Source organism: Dermacentor albipictus, chromosome 1, assembly GCF_038994185.2.
Source record: "Dermacentor albipictus isolate Rhodes 1998 colony chromosome 1, USDA_Dalb.pri_finalv2, whole genome shotgun sequence".
Taxonomy (NCBI): Eukaryota; Metazoa; Arthropoda; class Arachnida; order Ixodida; family Ixodidae; genus Dermacentor; species Dermacentor albipictus.
The window spans coordinates 388,321,051-388,348,868 of NC_091821.1; the positions used below are offsets into that span (position 1 = coordinate 388,321,051).

General features: G+C 45.2%; 1 protein-coding gene and 1 long non-coding RNA gene across 6 annotated transcripts; one reads left to right on the forward strand and one right to left on the reverse strand.

Annotated features, from left to right (window-relative positions):
- Positions 1-8,365: 8,365 nt before the first annotated feature.
- LOC139054643 (uncharacterized) lies at positions 8,366-16,714 on the reverse strand. 3 transcript variants are annotated; one of them, XR_011511385.1, is made up of 3 exons: positions 16,261-16,713; positions 15,018-15,789; positions 8,366-8,475 (listed from the first exon to the last, which is right to left on the reverse strand). It is a non-coding gene; the product is annotated as an uncharacterized lncRNA (long non-coding RNA). The 3 variants fall into 3 exon arrangements; XR_011511386.1 differs by having other exon boundaries at positions 8,375-8,521; XR_011511387.1 differs by lacking the exon at positions 8,366-8,475 and adding an exon at positions 8,528-9,828 and having other exon boundaries at positions 16,261-16,714.
- Positions 16,715-16,790: 76 nt separating this feature from the next.
- LOC135917014 (THAP domain-containing protein 1-like) lies at positions 16,791-21,867 on the forward strand. 3 transcript variants are annotated; one of them, XM_065450479.2, is made up of 3 exons: positions 16,791-17,123; positions 19,079-19,319; positions 21,007-21,867. In XM_065450479.2, exons 1-3 carry the CDS (start codon positions 16,991-16,993, stop codon positions 21,521-21,523), a joined length of 891 nt encoding a protein of 296 aa, XP_065306551.2. In that variant the 5' UTR covers positions 16,791-16,990; the 3' UTR covers positions 21,524-21,867. The 3 variants fall into 3 exon arrangements, 2 of the variants coding, with proteins under 2 accessions (XP_065306551.2, XP_065306552.2); XM_065450480.2 differs by having other exon boundaries at positions 21,010-21,867; XR_010569142.2 differs by lacking the exon at positions 16,791-17,123 and adding an exon at positions 17,519-17,671.
- The last annotated feature ends 5,951 nt before the right edge of the window (positions 21,868-27,818 follow it).

Here is a 27,818-nt window from a genome sequence, read left to right on the forward strand (position 1 = left end):
AAGTTGATATAAGTAAGTTGTATAATAGCAAGCACCAAGTATAAAAGAATAAAAAAACACATTTGCACTTCTCGTCTGACGAAATTTACTGTGCTTTTACAGAAATGAAAATCATTGAAAAGGAAGTAAGTGTTTACGTTGAGATACGAGCACGTAATCTGTAAGCCTCGTAAGCTTATGTCAAGTAAAACAACATGAAATCCTGAGAGATTGAGCTTCTTAAGTACACGTGTTATAATAGGAACACCAACCTTCTTCAGTATGATAAAAGCACTGTAGATCAAGGTTCTCCACGTAGTGGAAACATTGTTAAATCTGTTAAGATGTGAATGTGGGCAAGTTGGTAACAAAGTTCTAACTTGCTAAAGCACATTACTGTCCTCATCGAACTAATGACTATAGTTTCTTGTACATGTGTCTTGATCACATTCAGCACAACATTATGCATTTTTAGCTTTCTTTAATACATTCTGTAGCCCCTCAATGGATTCAAGATGCTAGAAACCTATGTTGAACTACAAAGTGCTTGCCATTAAAAAAGACAAGAAGTCAGTTCCTGTGTTAGAAATACTTATTAGTTAGAGAAAGGCTAAAATTTAGTATGAACATTAGCCATGTCTTGAAGTTTTCATCCTACTCATTTTACAATTGAAGCTAGCTTGCTTCTCAGGTTACTTGTGCTTAGAATTAAAGCACAACAAACAGATGAATGGCTTGCCGGGGCGTTATTCACAGAAAGTGGTCACTTTTCTCACTCTCACCATAGTGTTTGGGCTACTGCTGGTACTGTTGGCCGCATAGCAGCCAGTGCAGAGCCACTGAGTGTCGTGTGCCGATGTGCCAGTTTTTCTGAGCATGTGGACACTTCTCCCACGAGTTTCTTCGATGTTGTCTTGACGAGGGCCGAACAGTGAATGAGCCAGTTCATCTTGAAATTTTATAATTGGCGTAGAGTTTCCTTCAAGCATGCCACGAATGTTCCACGCATTTATGATGACACATCCAACAAGCAACTCAACAGCTACCTTTCTGTACCACTTGAGTCCTTTTCTAAGGCAGTTGTGGTATAACGTCATTTGGTCACTATAGTCGATGCCCTTTTTTGCTGCATTGTAATCGAGACCGGCCTGATGTTTCATGATTGGTGCATTGTCCCTTGTTTTCTTCCCACTGTCCACCAAAGTTGCTTCATATTTGGCGACAGATGTGAGTATCAGAACAGGCCTCTTGTCCATCCACTTCAGTGCCTTCACTCCATTTTTGGACTGAAGTTCGGTAACACTGCCATTTGCAACCTTTACTTCAGTGAGATCTTTTGGCAGCCCTTTCCTCACTGAGCAAACTGTGCCACGAATGAAAGTGTCTTCCTTTAGAAGGCGAAAAGTGAGCGGCAAGCTCATGTAGAAGTTGTCTATGGACAGCGGGCACACAACTTCCTTGTAATTTTGCAGGAGTTTCAAGCATACATCTTCGGCATGTCCGATGCCAATTGTTCAGTCACACTTTCCGGCATATACATCAACCTTTAGCCTGTAACCGTCTTTGGTACATGCCTTGAACAGCCTGACTCTGTAAGAACGAAAGTCTGCCACGCCATGGCACTATTGTTTAATCTATCACAACCTCCTTTCCTGGCTCAAGCACAGTGGCAAAAATTTTGGTTCAATTTCTCTACCAGAGGATGGATCTTAAAGACATGATCCTGCAACTCTGCAACCAGTTAATTGTCCGCAAAATGCCGGAACCTCAAAAGTAGGGAAAAGGCGGTCACGGCTCATATTTTGATGAATGAGTTCAACACCATACAGGTTACTTTTTGCCCAGTAGTGACTCGGATAGGAAGATGGACGAGATTAATACAAATTGGTATTCCAACAAATGCTTTCGTTTGTTGGAGATTGGTTTCCATCCAATTTTTCATCTTTGATTTAGATTTGGGAGTAGGAAGACGGAGGAGACCAATACAAATCAGTATTCGAATAAATGCTTTAATTTCTTTGGCATTGGTTTCCGTCCAATTTTTCAAGCGTGATTTAGATTTAGGAGTAGTTGACTTCAACACTTGTGTGAACCTGTTTGTTTCATTGACCATCATTTGCCAAATGTCATCCGTAATAAACAGTGAACATAAAGATGGGGCATAACGGCTAGATGGCAACTGAATGATAGTGGGCGGCCTAGAGTACGTGTGGTGTCACACTAGGCGAAGTGGTTGTTGCCGGTGTCCATTTCTCTAGAGATGGGCTGAGAGAAATGAGAGCATTGTATCCTGAATCATTCACCTCAGAATCATCAGTCAGGTCTGACTCTCCATTCGACATGCTGGCTGAGGTCTGTGATGGTTCGTAAACACTATCTTTGTCACTGATTTCACTGTCCACTGCTGAACATCTGACACTGAAGCACTTGACTCATCCGCTGGTGATCGCGAAGTTGCTGGTGCATTCTTCTGGCCCAAAACTAAGTTTATTTGTTTCCTCTACATTGTGCTTTTTTTTTTTTCATCCGTAAGGGGCATGAGGATCTATCTATTAGACACGCTGAAAAGTTTGGGAGTAGCAAGAAAAATGCAGGTACTTATTCCAATGGCACGTATTTCAAAGACTGCTGCGAAAGTTTGCAAGAAACCCAACTGAGAAATGCGCCGCCACTCCACTCTCCGAAACAAACATGCCACCCCATGTCCAATGCAATAAAAATATATATTAGTTGCAATTTCAAACCTCAGATGGCAACACAACAGCGAGAATTCTTGCGTGTGGGTCACTGGTGAGTCACGCCACACACAGCATAAAAACGTTTTCGTTGAGTGCATCGTGGATTGCCAGTGGGTCAGCATTTAACATCAGACAAGTAGTCTACTGGCTATCTATAATCTCACGCAACAAAAATCGTACCTCTGAGTTAAAGTGTCATAATGTTATCGCAGCAGCAAGCAGATGAATGCCCGTAACTTTGCTGCTGCATAGGAGCACAGGCTGTGCTGTGATGGCACTCAGAGTGACACGTGACTTAGATTCAAGGCAGCATCAGTTATTTGTTGAATCTGTTGCTGCAGTGAACTAATTAAAGTTTAGAGAAATAATGAAAAATACAACCCGAATGTCTGGGTGCTTTTGTTTTACTTCGCACTGTAGCAAGAGAGATGAATTTCCGTTTCGTCTCCTTTTCCCGACGTTTGCACGCGCGCAGAGAACGAAACTATACGTCATTGTCTACTGTGTTCCAGCATTGCGATCATGAATGCTCTTTTATCCTCTCGCGTTTGCCTCAGTGCTGGGGCACTGACTTATACCGCTAATCACGTGTTCTCGTGTAGAGCGCGCATTATCGTCCGCTACAGGAAACGAGACAAGCGCAACAGCTCGCGCGACACCGTCACCGGAAGTGTGCCGGTGACGGTGAAAAAAAGAAGACGGCAGGGTATACCCGCCGCGACCCCTCGGCTCCGGTATGGGAGAACGCAGTGAAGGAAATTTGCTTACACAGGCGAAACGGGGAATGTCGAGAGAGTGTTTATATAGGCGGCGACGCTCGCCTCCTGAAATCATGCGTTCGCGGCACTTCAATGATTCTCTATCTGCTCTTAATGAACCAATTTGAAAAATGCTTGCGGTAGAACACTTCTTAGAGGGCACGTAACAACTTTCAGTGTATAACCAAAATTTGTTATGTAGCCTGTGAGAGGCCCTTTAAAACAAACTCGGTAAAAATCGGATGTACTGTGGGATGTTGTTACAGCTGCGTCGAGCTTCACAGCCCTCTACACAAGCATTGCTGTGAAGCCTGTGGCAGAAATAGAGTTTTATTCAAGCAAAGGACCGCATAGAGCGCGCTCTCGCGTTGTGCTACGTGAATTAAATCATTCGTTTCCTGCCTGCACAAACGTTTGCATCTCGAGTGGATTTCAAGCACACCGTATAATAACGTGCAGTTCCGTCGTGCTTCGCAGCACTATACACAAGCACTGCTGTAAAGCTAGTGGCAAAAGTACGATGCCATGAAACCAGATCAATGCATATACCTCGCTATTTTGGTGCGCTGCGTGAATGGAAACATTGCTTGCCTGCCTGCACAAACGTTTGCATCTCGAGTTAATATCAAACAAATCATATAATATGTGCAGTTTCGTCGAGTGCTTCACCGCACTGCATGCAAGCATTGCCGTAAAGCCTGTAGTATAAATAGGGTTTCATGAAGTCAAATTAATGCGCAAACCTCGCACTTGTGGTGTACAAGGTAAACAAAGAATTCGTTGCCATGTCTCCGCAGTAGTTGGTCACGTTGATTTGTGTGAGCATATTGGTTCATGTGCCCCATCTACCTCTGTGATGAGAAAATAAGCAAGAATATCAGCTGCTATGTGTCGATGCATATGCTTTTTATTACAAGGTGTAGGAGCAGTACATCTTACTGCATGAGTAAACCACTCATGGAAACAGTACGTTCCTTGAACATTGTAGCTATTTAATAGCCTAGGAAGCGCGCTATATTGGAAGTTGCAATTTTTTTTCTGTTCGCAAAATTCAATAACTCGATGCTTTTTCTAAAAGCAAAAAGTTATAAATTTCGCAATGATACGTATGCTGCGTCAGTAAGTTAAGTAGGCAGCACATAATTAGGCTAAACCAGAGGAATATCCGCAGGTAGGGATTTATACAAATGTACAAAGTATTTAAAAAAAATGTTTTCAGTGTGGAGTAAGGAGTTGCATGTGCGTCCAGCGCTGATTTCCAGCGCTTAATTTTTGTTGAACCTTGATGTAACAAAGACGTAACACTCAGCACTCTATTTTGTTACATCATTTTTTTTTTACGATGGAACACTGCATTCTACTATAGGTGCCGCTCATGCGCCCCAAAATTTTGGCCCCTCTAAGGAAGTCACTGTTCTCTAAATTTCGCCCGAAACTTAGATATCGCTACTTCCTATTGACACTCGTGAAACCAGCAGCCACGTCGGCTTGCCGCCTTTACACCGGCCGCAAATTACTTTTAAAAAATGTGGCACGCGCGGGCCGTGTATATGCACTCTGCTGCGCGCGGACAGCCATATGCACGGGCACGGCCGGGCAAGAGACGTCGCGCGCTCTCTGACCCTAGCGCGCACTTGATCACGGGACGTGGACAGCGCGCATAAAGCTGCCATCCTTCTCGGCTCACAAACGCACCCTTTCATTCGCAATTAACCCCAGCATGTGGGATGCAACGGAGCACTATAATTTTTGTCACACTTGGACTTTAAACCAAACATCAGGGCGATGGCGAAAATTCGCTTAGGGTGTCCAAAAATTGCTATCGCAATAATACACTATGGAGAAAGGTATTATGTAAATTATCTGTGGATGGGTCGAAACCCCCCAATTTCCCAAACACGCACCCATCCACTGGCACGCTGCACACATGGATACCGCGCGGCACGCTGCATCATGAAGGCGTATCGTTCTTCGCTAGCTCTATGATCATTTATGCAGTAGTCACTTGGCGAGAAGCTTAATTTCCAACCTATGCGCAAGTCTCGTAGCTGAATTTCGAAAGTACACGGACCATATATATGTTGGCAAAATAATCGGAACTCACTATTTAGACTCGCCAAAATTATAATTAGCTGCTCACTTGAACTCATAAGAATATATATTCTTATGAGTAGTATATACTACTCAGCCGAGCTCACTCGGGCTCAAACTCGCCAAAATACTGCTCAGCTGGGCTCACTCAGACTCATGGGATGATCTCAGGGAGTTGACTCATCAGTGAGTTTGCCAGCGTATGATGTGTGCTGAACCACAAACCTGGCTTTTTTGAATAAAAACAGTTGGTCGCTGCAGCATATGGATGCACATAAGTGTAATTCAGAGAGCGCGGCATTGTAAAGGCTGCCACAGTTACCATGCCATGCTGCAGCTCATTTCAATCATGTCAAATGCAATACCCCTGCCAGCTTTTAGTCAGTCGATCAAATGTGATTGCTATTTATCTCATCACAACACCTCATTTTCCTGCCTAAGGCTTTGGGTGAATTTTCCTTGGCATCCATTTTGTTACTCTAACAGGTTACCAGTTATCTGCTGCCTATACGAAATTTGAAGTTGTGCACATGTCATGTGGACTCCATGCCAAACTCGTAGTACTGCATGCGTTTTTGCAGTTAGGTCTAGAGTTACAGAATCGCATGTGGGAGTTACTTTAGTTAGCAGCTGTAGCTTTGGAACAAACACGTGCATGAGAGTGTGCTTGAGTGTTACCTGTCAAGACTGGGAGCACCAAGGCAACTTGTGCAGTAAAGGCATGGGCAGTACGGGCCCACAGATTTTACTAAGTGTGGCTGAGGTGATGCGTCTAGATTTCACTATGAAGAGAGCCAAATAAAAGGTTGCCTATCCATCATACCTATTCTGGAGCCTTTTCTTGAGCTTTTCTAAAACATTAAGCTCGGCATGTACACTTTATCACAGCATAATTATTACATGTGATATAAAACATTGTATTGTGCAGTTTCTCCAACTCTTCGTGAAGGCATCTATCCATACATTAAACAGGAATAGGCTCAATGTTGACATATCTCCACAGTAGGATCTCCAGGACCTCGTACTGTCACAATGCATCACAGACATTATTTAAGTGAACTCCAGAAGTGAAGCTCTTCGTTAACATTGGCTAAAATTGTATTTTTATATAGCAAAGTGATCATGCATAAATCTGTATGTCATGACAGAACACTTTATTTCTCACGGACTTTAGTTTACAATTGTTTTCAAGATCAGGAAAATTGTGCAGTGTGCTAGTTGGTTCAACATACTTAACACTGTTGTGCGGAGTGACGAAGGGACAGGACTTGAGCGAGAAAGCAATAGACACCTGAGCACAAACTATCAACTGGTGATTATCACAAGGGAATGATTCTGCTGAAAAGTAGGAACCAAAGGAAAAGACAAGTCGTGGAAGCATACAACCTCAAGGTGGACCCACAGGGCTCATGTGTCAGCCCACCGTCTATTTCACTCAGCAATAAAGAGATTAGCATAATCAGACAATAGAGGGTGTAGGTAGACCGGGAAGAGGACTCCTGTGCATGCGTGTAGGCTTTATGTACGCTTCACTTGCAGAAAAATAAACCAGTTCATAGTTTGCGCTCAGGCGTCATGTGTTGTTTTCTCGCTCAAATCCTGACCCTTCATCGCTCTGCGCAACAGTGTTAAGTTTTCAGGTTGTTCACTATGTGATGTAGGAAGGGTAAAATTGATGGGAAATCCCAATATTCTCGGGCATATCGTGAAAAATATGGCCCAAGTCAAGTGTCATTTTAGGCTTCACTGTCCCCTTATATAGGGCAAATAGTAATAGTTTGAATTCTATGGACGCTGGTTGCTTTTTCTGACTTAACCTAGGCAGTGCTCAGCTCTCAGTTGAAAGGAACAGGTAAACAGGAGGACTTGCCACATAAGCAGAAGGTAGCACTCCAGACTTAAGCTTAATATACTGCGTGCTTCCACAGCCCTAGGGGGCTAGTCTGTAAGTGTTGACTAAGTGGACTGTCCATTCCAGTACACGCTGAATGAATAGAGCACGAGAGCCCATGGTGATGATTGCCACTTGCTCTACCAGCTTATAGCTCTACCTAATCAGTGTGTGCTGAAACAGTCAACTTAGTGGATCCTTACAGAATCCTTCCCTAGACTGATGTTTATGTTGGTAGGTTGCAAGTATTGCACTTTCTTTCCTTTGATGTGGGCAGTTCCCACATATGGATGCAATTTAACATGTTGTATTCATATTGCCTTTGGTCTATACATATCTAATTCATGCTTATAACCAGGCCTACAAGCTCTTGTCCTGCATATTTATATAGCCTTCGCATTGGAGAATGGAGTCATTCTCCATTATACCCTCAAGCACGTGAAGTAGACACTGCAATAACCCCAAGGGAGGGGGGACAGTAACGCAAAAACCTTACTGGGCTTGTGGTGCTGCTGAAGGATGCACACATACCATTTATGCTAAAATTCCCAGCAGACATTCCAAAGTTTGTACGAGTTCGACTTTAGCTGGCTAAACTGAATGATTCATATTGAAGGCAATTCTTGCAACATTTGGTCAAACTGAATGAAACTGGACAGCACAATTAGCTGTGTTCATCTACCATTTATACGACTGCTGCCCCGAGCATTTTGCCTGTTACTTTGCCTTTCGTTTCTGAACTATCAAGTTCAAGTACACATGTACTTTATTACTGTACAAGTAGAATGGCTTCAAGGCTTTTCCTGGGCATTCAACAGTCACTATTTATTCCTATAAGCCTTCCTGCATGTGAAGGCAAAAGAAACTTATTAATTCATGCTGGAAGTATAAAAAGACAGGTATTTGCACAGAAAATGTTTATTTTGAGCACCGCGGTTCTTGCTGATGTAGATATGGTGCTGGCTCCCTCCTTGTCCGAAGCATGTGCTTGCTGTACACAGCACCAGATGATGGCTTCCTAGGTCAAAAGATCAAAGTGAAATAAGAGGCATTTTGTTTTAGCCCTGGAAAGAAAAAGCAGGATTGAGACTTTAACATGTATAAAAAATACTTGCCTAAAGAAAAATTAATACACAAGCAAATTCACTAAAGAGGTTCACTTTCAAGAGCGAAAGTATGGTTACGATGAAAATTACAAGGAAGCTTCACTGCTCATTGAGGTTTCGGTTCAGTAGTTGAGCCACGAGGGTTAGCATGCTACATCTTGCATATTATGTTTTGTAGAACAATATTGCACTTTGAACAATGTAGTGCCTATTTAAATGAACTGACAAGGAACGCTGAAACTCCAGGCTAGTTTGGTCTGCACAAGATATGATACAGACACTGTACTGCATTCATTTAGTGTTTTTGTCACTGATCTCATGCACAAAGGTCATTGACACCTATCCTACATGAAATGCAGTTACTTCTTTGAAGCTTCATCTAGTCCTTGAATTTGCTGCATGCTTATGTCTAAGGGAGTTCGTTTGGTTCCTGTTAATGTAGTACATCTAAGCAACTGTTATCAAATGCCCATAGTGTTCCCTTGCATGTACAAAACATTTTTGGCCCTTTCAATGCACAATACTCATTACATTTGACACTTGGGACTCGTGCAAGGCGCCATTTAGTATTATATGCTTGTCCACATCTGATAATACTTTCATAGCTGGGTCATTCCCATGCCAAATGCCTTGGTTATTACTGTGACCATCTCACACTTTTCCTTTAGAATCTTCTTGTCCACTTTTAAGGAAGCACCCCACGACACAATGTCCCCATCCTAGTGGTGCTATGGAGTTAACTTATGTGCTAGTTGTAGCAGATGACGTCAACTGAAGGCCACTGAAGATAAAACTCTCTGCGACAATTCCTTTTACACAAAAAATGCAAACAATACAGAATAGTCAAAATGTAGTTATCTGGCAAGACTGGCTGCATCCATCATCTTTGTTTGGCGCAATTCTGAGGTGGCTCCATGTTACAAGACGCTTGGCGATTATTGCCATGTGACTGTTTGGGACTCTATAAAACACAAGAATTGCCTTACTCCGGCCTTTCTCTTTGTGCAGCGGCCAAGGTTATTATTCGTCCAATCGCACCGTGTCCTGTTCGTGTGTCCATAGACTAAATTCTTCACCACATTGTTTTTGCGGTATTTCGTGAGTGACCCATGAACTCATCTTGGGGTGGGACTTATCTTTGGCATTTACTTCTATCTCTTGTCGTCAGCACCTCACACAACTGGATGATGCCACTGGCAATTCTCTTCCTAACCACGAAGAATGCATTCGTCTCGTCACCTCTTCCGATTACGTTCTTTGGCCACCTAGAGAAAAGATTATAGGTGTCAACTCCTGTAACATTGTGGATGGCGGCGTATTCATTCTACCCTATGACCATACCCTATCTCGAGCAATTCTGATTACCCCTGGCCTTATTCGCTTCTCTGAGGGGTCTGCATTGCTTACTGCAATAAACCAAATCGAACCCCAACTGTTGCCTCGTGGATCAACTGTCACTTGAGCTGTTGACACTCATGTCGTTGCAATTGTCACGAAGACAGCTCAGTGTGTTCTTGCGTCTGTTACCGTGCGCTGAACAAAATCGTGCGCAAAGATGTTCACCCCGTGTCACGGATGGATGATGCACTAGATTCACTCCACGGTGCTGAGTATTTTTCTAGCCTTGACTTTAGACCAGGCTACTGGCAAATACCGATGTCCAAATCCGACAAAGCAAAAACGACATTTGCTACCCCTGATGGGCTCTACGAGTTCAGTGCGATGCGTTTTGGACTCTGCAATGTGCCTGCCACATTCGAACGCATGATCGATAAGTCTTGTGTGGCTTGAAATGGAAAACCTGTCTGTGCTATCTCGACGACATTGTGTTTTCAACCATGTTCTCACAACATTTGCAACATCTTGATGAAGTCCTTGCCTGTCTTGCAAATGCTGGTTTGCAGCTCAACACACGCACATGCGCCTGTGCGCGCGCACACACACACACACAAATGCAGTTTGGCCAGCGAGGCCATCAAAGTTCTGGGGCACATAGTCTGCAAAGAAGGTATTCGTCCGGACCCCGAGAAGCTTACTGCCATCCTCGAATTTTGTGTCCACTGCGTCAAAAAGACATGCACAGTTTTCTTGGACTTGCTTCTTCCGGCACTTCATATGCAACTTCGCTACACTTACGTCCCCGCTCCATCAGCTCCTCCCCAGTAATGCACCCTTTGTTTCGTCCGACGAATGTGAACATGCTTTCCTGCTTTTGCAACATGCCCTGACGTCAGACCCAGTACTGCGCCACTTTGATCCAACCGCGCCCACCATCTTTCACACCGACGCTAGCAGTCAGTCTCGGTGCCATTCTGCTACAATGCGACAACACAATCCGCGAACGAGTAATTGCTTAGGCTAGTCGTGCACTAACCAGTGCAGAAAATTACTACACCATAACCAAGCAGGAGTGCTTCGCTGTTGGGCCGTGCAAAAATTTCACCCATGTCTTCATGGCCGCCATTTCACAGTCGTTACCGACCATAACACACTGTACTGGCTTTCATCGCTAAAGAATTTATCAGGTCACCTGGGTTGCTGTGTGCTTCACCTACAGGAGTACGATTTCAATGTCACCTACAGGGCTGCAAAGAAGCATCAAGACACCAATGCTCTCTCTTGCTACCCTCTGCTGAATCATGACGATTCACCATAACCTCTCCGTGATTGTGTGCGTCCTGAGTCCTCTTCATCGGCTTTACCCATTGTAGCCCTCGAATGGCTAAGACACAACAGCCCATCTGTCCTTGTGTCCCACTAACGCATCGACCCATACTGCTGAACTATTCTCCAACGCATGGAAGATTCTTCGTCACCTCCAAACGCCTGACTTCGTCGACAACTTAATCAATTCAAGCTGCACAATGGGGTTTTACATCGCAACATTTATCACATCGATGGCAACAAATGGGTCCCGGTCATACCATGTTCTCTGCAATGTGAGGTGCTTGAAGCCTTTCACGATCATGCGACGACTGGTCATCTAGGCTACCACAAGACTTACAACAGAATATGAAGTTGCTGCTCCTGGCCCATCTTCAGCCGTTGCGAAGTATGTTGCACCCTGCGTTCATTGTCAAAGCAAACCCAACAGCTCCTTCTGGCTCTTTACAACCTCTGCCTTGTCCCGCTTCGCCTTTTGAAGCAGTTGGAATAGACTTGTACGGTCCTCTTCCCATGACCTCGCATGGAAATCGTTGGATTGCAACGGCCATAGACCATCCAACACGCTATGCGGAGACGGCATCTCTACCATCCTGGACTGCTGCTGAAGGCGCCGATTTCTTTCTACACAACATTATCTTATGCCTCCCGGAATGACGGCGAGTTCCGTCCTCCCGTCGCGGAGTGCCAGCTTCAATCCTGCGGTCAAGTGCCCGCGAAAGGCATCCAAGACGAGCATGCTTGGACACTGCAAGAGTGCCCCTGGTTGCCGATTCCAGACGGCCTTAATCCAATTGAGCATGAGGGCCTCGTCCATATAGCCCTTTTCATTCACGCGAACGACATCCCGTGGGAAAGCCTCTTTCGGCAGCGTCTTCCTCTTGAATATTATGTCTGGGGGCAGCTTTCTGCCATCTGCAGTACACGCGAGCATCACCATGAATGCGCGTTCCCCGTATAAAGAAGCTCGACTTCTTTTGTGCCGCGTTCGCACACTGTGGTGAGCGACGGCATGTCGAACCACATCGGCGTTTCATCAGCGTTGCCGATCTGTTCCAACATGTAGCCATGCTGCTGCCGGAGACGGATAACATAGCGCTGGAATTCGACCAACTTGTCCTCGTATGCCTCTGGCTGCTTCTGCCAGATTGATGTGCGCTGTCGAAGTGCGAATCCCTTGCGTTGCATGAAGCGACGAACCCAATAAATGGAGCCCTTGAATTGTTCCTTGGGCAGTCCGGATTCTCGGGCGATCTCAATAGCTTTGATGCAGATGAGTTCTGCTGTGACTGGCAAAGATCTGGCACGATGCTCGCGGACAAAATCCGCCACCCTCTCTTTGAGCTCCGGGTGCACTGCGCCATAGAATAAAGAACTTCGTCAGAATAAAGAACCGCGCAGCGCCCGCGAGTTGGGCCGCGTCGGTCACCAAGGGGGCGATAACAATGCGGATGCCGAAAGGTCTGCGCTCCTACATGCTGCAAGACGACTATTCATGCTGTGCCAAGGGCCGGTATGTAAGTCAAGGGGTGAACTTTTAGGCTGCATTCACACTTGGTCTTGGAGCAGGCGGAAGCGGAAAAAACTTGACAAAATCCGCCCGCCTAGGCGGAGAAACGGGCGGAAAACCAGGCGGCGAAAAAAATCGGTCTCGGACCGATTTTTCCGCCCAGGCGAAGCGGAAAGACGTTCCGCTTTACCAGAAGCTGCAATCGCATGTAAACATCCGGTCGTAAAATTTAACGTTTTCCGTTGCTCATGGTCTATTTTTAGGAAAAGCAACTAGCTAAAGCTATCGAAACTATGTCTTCTTTATCTTCCATGGTAGACGAAAGTTAAAAACGACACGTGCAGTTGCGTGAAATGGTAGTTTTTAGTAACTGATGGGTCAATGAATGAACGTATGTCTTGAAATAGTGTGATGAACAGTGCCACCAGGCGGACAAACGTACGCAAACTAGATAAATGTGGGCGAAAGCGGACGTGGTTTCCGCTGCAGTGGCGAAACAAATGTGAACGTTTTGTACATGCGCAAAAAAGATTATCCGGCCGCTTTGGCTTTTCCGTCCGCTTGCGGTTTTCCCAAGTGTGAACGTAGCCTTAGTAATATTTTTGGGAAAAAACCTCAACCTATATTCCGCACTATACGGTACTCGCACTGCTGGAGACATATGCCGTGGCCGAGAACCTACGGCTTCCCGACTACTCGGGTGCCACCACCTGTGCCACACGCAGTTGCACTGCGGCACCCTGCCTAGATTGAGCCCATAAGCCAGGAAAGCCACGCACGGCAATCTATGTCCGCAGCACCCTGGCGCGTGCTGTTCTACCTGTTGCTGACATCGCCGGTGGCCCCTTGGAGTCATGCGCCATTGTGGTACGCCTTGGCAGCCAGGACACGGCTGTGGCGAGCATCTGCATCCGTCCAGGAAAGCCGTGGGATCCCTCCAGCCTCATCCAGCTGGCTGTTCGCCTTGGTGGGCATGCAGTCCTGTGCAGTGACTTCAACGCACACCACACGGATTGGGGAAGCCGCAGATGCACCCGCTGAGGCAAAGGCCTCACAGATGCCATCAGCTGAGCTGGCCTGCTGACCTTGGAACACCAGGGAGCCCACCTACGTCTACCACAGAGCTCGCACGGCCATTGACCTCTCCCTTAACACTGAGCAGTGCTCCTACTCCTGGGCCACAACTTCGGACAAATGGGGATCTGACCACTTCCCTATCGTGATCAGCCCCAGGTCTGGGAGAAGGCCTAGGTCAAGAACTTACATCACAGACTGGTCCCTGTTCCGGAAGCACTGCAGCAAGTTGGACGATGGCCGTGACTTCCTGAGCGCCATCGTGGATTGTGCTCAGGCTGCCAACGTTCAGTGCTCTACCCAACCAGATACCCCCGCTCCGGACCTCCACCTGCTCAACATTCGTGCCTCCAGGCGCCGTATGGAGCGTGAAGCAATCCGGACGGGCAAGGCAGAGCATTGGACCGAGTACAGACGTGCAGATGCCCGCTGCAGACGCCTCTGCTCTGCCATCGAGGGCAGGTCCAGGGGACCCCTGGCTTGGAGACTGCTCAAATCCCTCACCAGCAGGAGAGGAAGCCTACAACCTGTCCTCATCGTGGCCATCACGCTGTGCATCAGCGAAGAGGCCCTTGCGGAGCTCCTCGCCAACCAGTTTGCGCCGGCTGTACCACGCACTGCAGCCATCCTGAAGGTAGGGCAGCCTTCCGTCAGCCTGCCTAGCTGCCTGCACAACCACCACACAGGGTCTTCGCTTCCGTAAATGGCCTGTCATCCAGTCTTGGGAGCCTGGCCTCACAGTTCATTGGCCCAGAAAGCAGTCCGAGCACTTTTTCGCTACCTGAGGGCAACAGACTTGAGTGCCCGACTATAGACATCCTACACTTAAGTTCTCTCTCCCTCTTTCACTCCCCATTCTCCTCCCCACGTGCAGGGTAGCAAACTGGACTCAGCCTGGTTAACCTCCCTGCCTTTCCGTCTTCCCTTCTCTCTCACCACCCAGGGTGGACATCGAGCCAGGTTATGGCTATCTACCAGGACCCGCTGACGCTGCACGAGCTCCAAGCATCGCAGTGCACCACGAGCCCAGTGCACCAGGAACCCAAATGCTTCGCAACCTGGCCACCAGCGAGCAGCTGCACCTGCTTGACTGCTTAAACATCTGGCAGTCAGGGCAGGTGCCAGAGTCATGGCGCACAGCCTACGTGGCCCCCATCCTGAAGGCCGGCTGAAAAACGTGAGCTCCTATCGGCCAGTCTCACTCACCTCTGCTGCTTGCAAGCTGATGGAGGCCATTGCTTTCAGGCCGATGAGCAGATAGGGTTCCGGCGGAGCTGATGCAGTGCGGACTCCATCGTGGACGTGGTCTCCACGCTGGAAGAGGCCAAGGCCTGCGGTGACGCCGTGCTCCTGGTGCTTATCGGCATGAAGGGGGCCTTTGACGGCCTGCCCTATCCAGTCGTTCAGCAGGCCCTGGACCTATTTGGTAGAGGGCGTCCCACAAGGATCAGTGGTGAGCCCTTTCCTGTTCAACCTGGCCCGACTGCCTGCTGTCCTGCAGACTGACCCCCACAACCACGTGAATACCTCCATCAACGCGGACCACATCGCCCTATGTGTGCGAAATCCACCACACAGCCACAGCAGTGCGCGCTCGGCTCTGCAAAGAGCCCTCGACACCGCCGCTGCTTACATGAGCTGCATTGGCCTTGCCATCTCGGCAAGGAAGACCGAGGCCATGCTGCTCCACCCAAGAGCAATCGCCCGTTGCACAGCTGCAACTGGAAGGCGACCTTGAAGCCTGGCAGTGACGTACCCGGGGCTACACGTTCATCACCGGCTGACCTGGCTGCCTGCTGTCAAGACCCTGCATGTCCAGGTCCTCCGGGTCCACAAGGCAGTCTCCCAGCTTGTTGCCCGAGGACAGAGCTGCACCACTAGGTGGGCTCTGCGGCTGTACCATGCAGTAGCCACCTCACGCCTGCGGTACGTCCTCCCACTCGTGGCACTACCACGTGCCCGTCTCAAGAAGCTGGAGCTGCAGCATAGGGCCGAGATTAGGTTCTGCCTGGGCGCTCCCTGCAGCTGTGAAATCGCTGCAACCTTGGCCGAGGCAGGAACATGGTCCCCATCACTCCTGTCACAGCCCACATTCTACAATCAGCCACAGCTGTGCACATCGCTGAATGACACTGCGTTCAGGAATATCGGTCACATACCGACCGCACACACAACCCCCATCACACCTGCACTGAGCATTACGCTGCGGAGAAAGCTTATCAGTGAATGGCTACTGACAGCGCAGCGAAATTTTGGTTCTAAAGCAATTTTTCCCGACCGTGCAATGAGGCCGCAATGCGAGACCGCAACGAGGCCGCAATTTGGTGACTTTATTCACTACCGCCCTTAGCCGGCAGATCTGAACCGTGCATCAGGAATGTGCATTTCCATTGGGGAACAATAGAAACTCTTATTTAGGCTAAACAAGCGCGCGTACGTACGTACTTACATGCCGAACTCGGGACATCTGCCATTCAAATATTCTGCCATGTAGCAGCACCGTAACCAAGTATAACCAAGTAATGTTACTGTTACGTGCTTCTGAAAAAGACTCTAAATAACTCTGAAGGAGCGCAGTTCCGTGTAATATACGTTCTCTGCATTAGGACACTGTAGCACTGGCTGGCCGGTGTGGCGGTCCCTGCAATGCATCACAAAAGCTCGTGAGGAACCTGGCTATAAAGTATCATCACAGAACACCTATATATGGCATCATGCAGTCGAAAGATTAGCTACGCGTAGTAGATGCACATCAAACGCAAAGACGAAGTATACTTACGAGAAGCAAAAGCCCGAAAAATAAGCGATCCACCGCTTCGTGCACTCCGAGCCTGCCATATGCCATATTATGCCGCCAAAAAGGCCGGATGTGACATCACGGACGTGAAAAAAACAAATACCGGATGTGGCGTCCCGGACGTGACTTTTGGGTGAACCTAACGCTTGCGCTGCGTTCACCGGGTGAACGCAGACACTTTCATCAGCATGGCGGTTTTACGCGTGCGTTGCCCGCGTTGCTTGCTGTAGTAAACGCGTAGGACTGTATGAGCGGATGGTTTCTGCGCGATAGTCACGTTTGATCGAAATATTGCTGATGTTATTATGCGGGCAGCTGACACCTGACATGTGATTTCACTAGAGCTGTGATAATCGCGGTTGCGCCTGGTCGCTCCGAAAGCATGACTTGCTGCGTGCCTTACTGCTCGTCATATACGGGAAAACCAAGACTTGACGGCGAGCCCAGTGTGTCGTTCCACGAGTTTCCCGTGACCGACATTAGAGAAGCATGGATCAAAGCCATCTCGCGCGAAGGCAAGGCGAGAGTTTGCTGTGACGGGATCATTTTGAGCGTGCGATAGCTTCCACAGCATCGGCGCCGCAGATTTCGAATAGCCTGTGCCAACTACCGTTGAAATTTCTCCTCCACGCTACTCGTGAATAGTCATGATTTCCTATTTTGGCCATTACGATGTTAGCTAGCAAATTGATGCAACTGAAAAGGAATGTGTCGGGACTGTTATTGTTATGTTGGGCATGCTGATAAATGGTTGCATGTTTTGCAGACGAAAAATTATTTAATTAGCTCATGATTATGTTGCGCTTAGTGTTACACTGACGATTTTAGGTGAAGGACAGGACGTGGACGTACGTAGCGCAGTACGTCCACGTCCTGTCCACTTAAAGCCGTAAGTGTAACACTAAGCGCAATATAATCGTGAACGTTCACCAACTAGCCCCCTTCATTGCTTTACTATATGTAATTAGCGTCAAGCATTGGTTCAAATGTTCACTCTAGATAAGTATGCCTTAGCTGACGTTGACGTCGAAGAATGAAGATTTTCTGTGTTGAACAGCCAGAGGTATCGTGGTTGCGTTACTTCCATGTTATCTAGTTTAAGTTACTTAGAGTTATGCGTTATGGCAAAAAATTATAACACAGTATACTTTATTTCTTCCTTTGCACTGCAGTAAGCCATAAACATACAGGGTGGACATACTTGTGAAGAGATATCACAAAGTATTACATTTCCGTCCGGTTTGAGATGATTATTTGCAGTGAATTACATAGGCATCATATATTTATTCTATTATGGGGGAATGCGGGCGCTCTCATTAGTAGCAACGTATGCGAATGCACCACCTGTAAAATGGAATTGAACTGTGCGTTCTTGGACCTGTAAATCAATAAAAAGAAAACGTAGAAACACTTTATTTCAACTATTACTTTCTCGGAAACTTTTTGTCATCCTTGTTAAACTGGCTCCTGCTTATATTTCAATATAACAGATCGTTTGATCAATACATTGTTTGTCTAGAGGTTTATCATTGTTCCCGCCAAAGGTCTTGCAGCTGCTCCTTAATTTGAACTGCCAGCGTTAGAATAGATGATTTGACGTGACCCTCCCTCTATGCTGCTCTCTATGAATCGGTCAGTGCTGACATCACACGGAAGGTACCATGGCCCACAACAGGTGGCACCCCTCAGATTTCCCTTTTTCGTCATTTTTCTCGCTTACAAAAGCTCTGTTCTTGCTATGATGACTTAGTTATTACAGAAGCCTAGCCTTTCAATCTAGCCCAACTTCATATTTGACTTAATTGTCCTTATAAACACGAAACAAAAGTCTGGCATTGCTACTTTGTTCAAAGCAGTTAAATTCTAAAAAACAGCTGATGCTGTTCTGCATGTTAGAAGATACACTTACAGTATGGTATGCCTAAGAAATGCAGCAGAAATTGATTGCAGAGTTGTGACGCATCTGCAAAGTAGACTCTCAATCCTGGCAGTTGTAAGCACGTGTGTGCCGCATCACTTCAGCAGAGAGATGATGTGACCTGTTCATACTAAAAGGCAGTGACCACACAAGAGGTGGTGCCGCGTAATATCAAGCACTCACTTGTTATTTACAAACATTTACAAATTTTCACTTTATATTTTTTACTGTTAAAAAGCACCAAAACCTCAGCACATTTCATGCTAATAATGTAAAGGTTACCTGCCTTGGTAGTGTAGTTGCTCTGGCTTGTGATGCTAAGCCCGAGGGTGCGGGACCGAATTCCAGCCGCATTTCGACAGGGGCAAAATGCAAAAACACCAGTGTCCCATGCATTGCGTGCACATTAAATAACCCCAGCTGGTCAATATTAATCTAGAGTCCCCACAACGGTGTGCCTCATAATCATATCCTGGTTCCAACATGTGAAACCCCAGAAATAAATTTTTTAATGTGAAGAAAGAATAATGTAAACACACAATCTTGTTCCAGGTCCCAACAAGACATTGTGGCAGCCACACGAGACAGCGAAAGTGTGCAGCATCCACTTCAGGCTGGAGGACTACAAGGACTGCATGAAAGGGCGTCGCTTAAAGCCCAATGCGGTGCCGTCTATCTTTCCAGGATACCCTGCCTACATGCAGCGCTCCGCTGAGTGCATCAGGCGGAAGGCTAGCGTCCTACCACATCGGCGCCTTTCAGAAGCTTTTCCTACAGTTTCAACACACCCACCGTAAGTGGAGCTCCTTGACGCAATATGTGCATTTATCACAAGCAGTTACAGTTCAAGAGGACCTAAAGCAAATCTTACTTTGGGTATGTGCTATGGAATATAGTACAGAACATTATTGAACCACTGTGCCAGGTTCCTAAAGCCCCAAATTACCAAATTATAAACAAAGAAATAGAACAGAGAAATAGCAACTCTGTTGGCAAGTTGCAACATTTGCGTTTGTCACTGTTTGTAGTGAAACTTTCCGACCTGCAGTTATGCACTGGATCTTATTATATCCAAGACAGTGACGATTCCAGCCTGCTAGAAAGCACTAACCTCCCTTTGTGGTGAGGCAACATGGTACAACGTGTGCGACTGTAAAATCGGCTAACTGGTACACATACGGCAATTTATTGGTTTACAAGTTCATGTGACGACCAGGTGGAATCACATCAAAGTACTTTTCAGCTTGCTGTGTCATGGCGGATGTGGTGCTCATTTTTAAGAAAGCCTAGGGCTTGTCACTGTGACAATGAAAGCATTATCAGTCATAATTTTTTATGGGAGCTCGTACCCATGCCATTGTTGTGAAAACCATTCTGCGTGGATTCATTAGAATGGTACTGCACAGACAGACATTTATTTGTGTTAATGGCATGCAAGGATATGCGATCATAATTGCCAGGTGAGGTGTGAAGGGTGGTGCAGGCAAATACTGGAACATTGATAGTTCAAGCCATTGCAGTCACATCTTGTATTTCATTAATTGGAGCATCTGCAGTTTTTTTTTTTTTTCTGTCTTATTCTACTTCTGAGGACAGCACACATTGTGTGCTATGTTTGTACAAGCACCTCTTGTATTTAGGAAAAAAGCTGTAGGACATGCTTAGAAGCCGGCAAGATTCTCTTGTTAAGGGACACTAAAGGAAAAAGTTGAGCTACATCAATAGATTATTTGTTTAGAGGTTTATCATTGTTCCCACCAAAGGTCTTGCAGCTGCTCCTTAATTTGAACTGCCAGCGCCGGAATAGATGATTTGACGTGACCCTCCCTCTATGCTGCTCTCTATGAATCAGTCAGTGCTGACGTCACACGAAAGTTACCATAGCCCACAACAGGTGGCACCACTCAGATTTTCCTTTTTCCTCATTTTTCTCGCTTACAAAAGCTCTGTTCTTGCTATGATGACTTAGTTATTACAGAAGCTTAGCCTTTCAATCTAGCCCAACTTCATATTTGACTTCATTGTCCTTATAAACACAAAAGTCTGGCATTGATACTTTGTTCAAAGCATTTAAATTCTAAAAAAACAGCTGATGCTGTTGTGCATGTTAGAAGATACACTTACAGTATGGCCCACTGGTAAAAGGAGTGCACAATTGATGGCTTGTCCCTTGAAGCCTGCTGCAGCATTTCTAATACAGAGCTTCCACACTAGCTACTAATAGAAATTAGTTTTATTTATCAACTACCATGTTCAGCCTGATAATGGTGTAAGACAGTACATTGAAATTGAATCATAGCAACAGCTCAACTTCACAATCCCATGTCAAAGTTCATTTAACAAAGTTTACATTTCCAGACATGCAATGTTGCCCTTGTAGACTAGTAACACAAATCAATGTGCATGCTATCCTTTGCCCACTACCAGTTATGTATTTAAAAATGCTGCGAGAGCTGCCCTTCTTTATATTTTCTCTCCAGCAGGTCAAAAAAGCGCCTCCTGTGTGATGGCGCAGATGGTGCCAAGCCATCTGCAGAAACTGCTTTGGCAACCAGTACGAGCGAAGTTGCAGACCCTACCAGCCTTACAGCTAAGAAGCCTTGCAGAAAAAAAAGCATGGCGACGAAAGAACCAGATACCTGCCCCATAGAGCCAACCACACAGCAAATTCTCGTGCGCGTGCCAGCCTCAAAAGATTCTCAGACTCCCGTCTCTTCGCGGCCACTGGTGATCCGAGTGGCAACATGCGAGCAGTGCCCTCCAGTCACAGACGAGTGCAGTGCTTTGAGTGGACTGGATGCACAGTGCCTAGATGAACACAGGACACTTGGGACACAGACAACAATGACTGGAGTGACAATGTCTGCCTTGTGCGACGAGATAAGGTTGCTCAAGCAGAGGTGCCACGATTTACAAAACCAGCTCAACAAGTCACATGCTGAAAACTGTCAGTTAAGAATGAAGATTCGCTCTAACCAGGGGCCTTGCGGTACGTGATGGCTTGATACTTCCACTGGCTCTATCTCCGAGAGTTAATTTCTCCCGACTTTTACCATCTGCACACATGCTCTGGAAGAGTTGGGATGTTTGCATATATCAGAGCAACCCATTACAACCTGTTGCTTTCAGAAAGTCACTTGTAGCAGTTTCTTTTGGGGCTTGTTGGCATTCCAAGCTTCTTTTCTTTTAAAGAAATGCGAGTTCAAGTGATTCGATTTTGATCTTTTTCACCTTGTATTTAGAAAATGCATCCAAATCCCAAAACCTGCGTGTAACAATAATGCACTTTATTTTTAATTGAAACAAGGCGAGTTTTAAATAAATGCCTTGGATGAAATGTTTTGCTGGCTTTGGAATATTTTTGGACAAGTCAAGCCACTTGTCTGGCTTGTGTTGAGAGAGCGATCTACTTGCTTCCCTGAAATATGGGCCACGATAACTTAAAACTATTCCAATCTGTTTTAATCCCAAATCAGCCATTAGCCCTCTCTGGTAGGTGAAAATGGCTTGGGCACCACCTATATAGGCTGAGCCCCACCCATTTGCTAATGGCAAATTTGGAATAAACACAGATTGGAATAGTTGCAAGTTATCCTGGCACTGGTCACCTCGGTGCATTGATGAAAGTGCTTGGCATCTATTTGCTATCACCCTGTCATTGATTCTACTGTGCATACTGTTTATACTGTGATGAGTATCAGAAGTCACCTTGTTTAACATCGCTGTCAAGAGTCGCACGAGAACAAAATAATATGGATATCTTGTGTGCTCACCAATATTTTGCACTGAACTAGATTATTTTGATCCTCAAAGATTATACAGTGCATTAAACCAGCTAGAAGTGGTCTATCGAATGTGAAGTTTTGAGAATCCTTGTTACACTGAATGCTTGTATCTAATGCGGCCACTGCTCAACTAGCAGTGATATGCGAAATGAAATTCCCTGTACTTGTTGCTTGGCTTTATCAATGCTAATTGCAGAACATAAAAGAGCTATACACAATGCTTCCCAAAAATTATATTACAGTTGAACCTTGTTATAATGAATTTGCATCCTACACGAAAATGCTTTGCTATATCTGGTATTCATTAAAAGCATCGATTCATTACATACTGATATCAATGACAAACTTTATTTGCTTTGTTATAACGGATAGTCGTTCTGGCAAGGAAATTGAGTCATTTCCACGCAACATATGGCACCACAGCACTGCACAGCATTGATCAATGCTTCATGTTGCAGCACCATCGCGTAGGTGTATATTGACACACTTTCCCATATCAGTGCCCTCTCTCTCTAGGCTTAGCAACCTGAAAACAAACAAATGATTTCAATAATTAAAAAAATTGCTTATACTTTGTTCTCAGCATGAGATGAGACTAAGCAATTAACGTGCTTCCTATTTGTTTCTTGCTGTCATGACAGGAAAAAGTAACACGGGCGAATTAAGATTGAAGTGGGTAGCCTGGGCACTGCCATGTTGTTACACAATGATGCTAAACAGCGGCAATCATCCTTGTAAACTTAAAAAAGCCCAGTAACTGCATACATGCGCAGTCATGGCAGCCAGTATTGGTAATGGAAATGGCAAAATGGTAATGCTATGCTAACACACTCTAATGTCATCTCCTTCAAGGTAACGATTATATTGACATGTCAGTTCCAGCATGTTCACATTCACTGTGCAAGAGCACACGTCAAGAATGCCTGCTCTGCTGCAGCATGTAAGGGTGGCTTCCACTGTCATTGCCACAAACTGTTAAGCTCGGGTACCACTAACATGTGATAGCTGCACCTTAACTTGGCATGCTTGGCTACAGCTGCCTTCTGAAAGCTGTGAATGTGTTTGTTCTATTATGACATCATAGACAAGCAGTCTGCAAGTACAGACTGCTCACACAAGAAACATTTCTATTGGGAGCACTCAGGAAGTTGCCAAATGGAGTCGTGCGTACATCACAAACAGTTTATTGCCAGTTCGTAAACTTGTTTGACAAAATTTTCAGCAGCTTTTGGCATTTGTGACAATTGCACAAGTGTACTTGAAAGGTTTATAATTTTTCCTATATGCTTTGCAATTCCAAAAATGCTGCAATGACTCAGCCAGTGGCAAACATCTCCATCAAATGTTTGTCACAATATCTGGCATTTCTTTCTGGCACTTTATAACCTTCAAACAAGGCACGTACAGCATGCGATATGACAGGTGTGTCCAACTAGCAAGTAGGCCAGAGTGCACTAACTCAGGCCAACCAATCTGTATGTCCGATTTTTCTCCACCTGTATTCCAACTGTGCACCCTGTTACACCTCCTTCCAAATTCATTGTGCAACAATAGTTGTTGATATTCATCTTTCTAATGATGCGTGCTATTACAAATCCTAGTGTAAATTGAACCACAGTTTGTTCTTTTTTTACATGCACTGAAACATCAGTTCGCATACATTTCTGCATTTTATGCCTATGTGAATATGGTTGCCATCCATCTGTGACATCATGCTATCTATGCTAAAATGGCATTGATACTGAACTGGCACAGCAGGTCATAGTATTTATGTGGCATATTAAGTATACGAAAACAAGTGCCAGTTAGCCATGCTGGCCAATGAACTGTGCCATTTACAGAGTGCAACAAGCAGCGCATGCCATCTGCCTGAAGTGGCATCTTTCTAGCACATCAAGCAATGTGGTGACTGCCTCAACATGACAAGACTAGTTGCTGGTGGAAGTGCTTCCAGCTAGATAAACTGTGCATATATAACCCTTCTGGCTGCTGCAGTACACCTCACCAAGTGAGGAAGCACTGAAATTTCTAGTACCGAGCAAAGGAAAGCTTGACCCATTGCAAAGGGATTAATGGCAGAACAGTTTATAGCGAGTGTCATAGCAAAAGTGCACAAGCAGTAAACAGTTGAAAACTAATGCGTGTGCATCCATTCGCAAGCTGTCCTTATTGGTTTTGGTCTTGCAAAAGCTGGACAGTGGAGGAAGGCGAAACATTGGAATTCTCTACAATGCATGCACGAAAGCAAACTAGGGAGAAAATAGGTGCTGTTCTTCACTGAGCAGCAGTGTAGGATATAACATGGTAACTGCACACCATGTTGCAACAGGGAAGGAGGAGTTCTTCATCTGTAAATACTAAGTTGTATTGTTAGTATTTAGCAACAACATTCTGGCCTGCTTGGGGGCACATGTTTGAATGTTCACAGAGGTGCACAGCAGCACAAGTTTGCTCCATTGTAAATAATGTCGTGGGTACTGTCACATTCCCCTAGCTTAGATATTGGTGGCGATTGGTGTGGCGTCCCTGACTTAAAGAGAGAGGGTTGCATGGTTATTGCTTCGAACATTGCCCCTGCTCTCACTCTCTCCCAAATCTTGGTCTGAAGAAAATAATTAGGACAGATGGTGGCCACTTTTTTGTGTGGTGAAACATTGCAGATAAGATAGAGGAAGCTTACAGTGACGTTTGTATTGCGATTGCATGCGAAAAGAGAGGAAGGGCAAATGTAAGCATCGTGTGGTGATGCAGAAACCTGTGTTATGACGGATCGAGGGACGATAAATCAAGCACTAAATTCTGAGGTGACAGCAGTCTTTTCCAGTTGCATGTATGACACGCACCTTGCGCAAAAGGTGGGCACCGGTCTTTTCTGATAATTTTCGTGGGACAGATTTCTTCAAGTCTGGGGAAGAGTGCAAAAGCAGGCATAAATGGGCTATGTTCAAAACGAAGAACAGCGGAACCCTCTCTAATTTGGGAACACAGCACCAGTCGGCACCAGTATTTAGCTTGGGAGAGTGTTTGGCTACATGCTTATGTGTTGTAGCTCATACTGAACGCAATAGTAAATGCAATGTTGCCTTAAAAAAGAAAAAAAGCTTGGAAGACAGAAATGATGTGCCAAATTTGAATGCCCTAAATACCAATACATGGGAAAGTTGTCACTGGTGTTTACGACATACAGTTTCTTTGAAGCAGAACAAAATCATGCAGTATAATCAGGGTGCTTGGCAGATTCACCCCCCGTAGGAAGGTAGGCCGTCAAAGCATTCATTGCGGCAACAAGAGGACCATAGTGACCAGAAAGCACACCGTTCTGTGATTTTCTCGTGGCTATATTATTTCTTTGGCGTGTGATAAAAATGGAGTATCCGACGTGTCACAAAACCAGCTCTTCATACTGCATAATGGGTAAAGAAGTGTTAAGGAGGAACCTGTCAGCATGCTCAAGCAGCCCGATATTGTCACTGTGAGGCAAGGGAGGAGTACAATGTTTCCAGTGCAGCATGACAGGTGGCATGTCAGGCATAATGCCCTCATTTAAATGGCACGATTTAAGTGCTCTTCTGCAGAAACAATGGGGAAAAGCTCTTTTAGTGCTCCGTATATCATGTCAGCTCATCCATATTCTGCATTACAGCTTATGGCCAAATCCTCCTGCAGGTTTATTTGCTCTTCTGCAGAAACAATGGGGAAAAGCTCTTTTAGTGCTCCCTATACCATGTCAGCTCATCCATATTCTGCATTACAGCTTATGGCCAAATCCTCCTGCAAGTTTATTATTGTAAAATACAGCACCAGTGCAAGAATACAGCACCACCCTTGATGTGAACTAGTGGCAAGAGCAAATGGCCTTGAATTGGCGCATGTATCCTTTAGCCGCAAGCAAATTCTGCACAACAGATGGAACCTCGATGCCACGCCCTGCACTATGACAACATTGGGATGTGGGTGACGGCACTGTTTCACCTCCTGAAAAATTCTTGCTCTGTGTAACACTTTGTTATTCCATGCTGCAATACCGTTGGCAAGGTTTAAAAAATCATAGATCAAAATAGCGGCAAGGGAATAATTCAGCTAAAAAAAAGAGGCTACTTCCTCTACTAAGCAGACATAAATCTGCATATATGTGATACCATTTGGCATCAAGAGACAAGAAGCATTTCATGAGTTTGGAAGCTTAGAGCTTAAAAGTTCTCAACACCAACATGTCATGCTCACAGAACTGTTGCAGACAGCAGCGGGCAACAACAGCTGGACAAGATAGCCGTCACTACATGTTCTGCTGGCAATGAACAATGATTCGCAGCACTCTTAAGGGCATTTGGTGCTTGCTACCAACTCTCGTCCGTCTCTATATGTCTGTCGGACTGTTTCTTGTTCAAAAGTATGTGGGTGTTGGATAAGTAAACCTTGTTAGCATGTTGCTTTGCAAGGATAAAAATGGGGAAATTGGCAACTATGGCAACTATTATGCAAATTCTTATATTAGACACATTCCTCCACAACATGTGTAAAAGATTGCAACAGTGTAAAATCGAAAACAAACCTTAACAACAGCGTGCAAACAAACTGACGTGCACACCACAGTGACAACAGTTAACATTCAACAAATGCACACTATGCAGCTTAGAACATGGTAAATAAATTTGACAACGTACACATATACATACAATATTGGTGTATAAGAGTGTATATTATGGTATTGTATAGGTCTAAAAAACTCTAGACATCAAGCCAAATGCAATTGGCACAACACTTGTTCGGTCTAGTCATCACAAGTATGAAATAGAAAATGTGCACTATAACACTAAAATGTAAATAAATTTCCACATAATAAACTTCTCTATGAGCATTCATCTGCAATGACTAGTAATACTGTTCATAACACCTTTGTTTCCATTATGTGTCAAGCAATTATGGAAATGTCTTCAAGAGAAAGCACAATATAAAAGATAGTAAAAAGCATTCATTATCAAATAGTGCTGACTGCTATATGCATACTAATGAGACATCAGGAGACCAGTAACTATAAAACTGTCATTAGTGGCTCTGCTAAGTACTCGGGTGTACTTCGTTTGTACTACTGTCAAATACCTTGTGCTATGGTTTCCCTTTCTTAAAAGGCAGTGAGAAACCACAAGTGAGGTTAATAATGCCACACTGACAAAGGGCCCCTGAACTGTTTTCTTGATAGCATATACTGATAGCTCCACTATACTGTGCTTATCCTGCAGAAGTTTCTTTAAAACATTAGAAAACTTTGAAATAAATATGGTCAAGGCTTAGTCACAATTTTAACATCTTATAAATGTTTCTGACTTATTTTTTCTTTGTGATGGCATTCTGGCAAGACGTTTTGGAATAGTTAAACTTGTCTTATCCGGAGCTTCAAATTGCATACACTGCTTTCTCAGAAAGTTGTACGTACTTCAGTGCGCACTGTGCTCAAGCAACATATGTACACGAATATGTTTAAGGGGGGACGCGGCACTTTGGAACCG

What these genes read in the sequence shown, in the direction of transcription:
- LOC135917014 (XM_065450479.2), top strand. Translation starts at nt 16,991, where the DNA reads ATGACTTGCTGCGTGCCTTACTGCTCGTCATATACGGGAAAACCAAGA. An exon ending in CAAAGCCATCTCGCGCGAAG is followed by an intron (nt 17,124 to 19,078) that starts GCAAGGCGAGAG and finishes ATCTTGTTCCAG; the next exon opens with GTCCCAACAAGACATTGTGG. An exon ending in ACAGTTTCAACACACCCACC is followed by an intron (nt 19,320 to 21,006) that starts GTAAGTGGAGCT and finishes TTTTCTCTCCAG; the next exon opens with CAGGTCAAAAAAGCGCCTCC.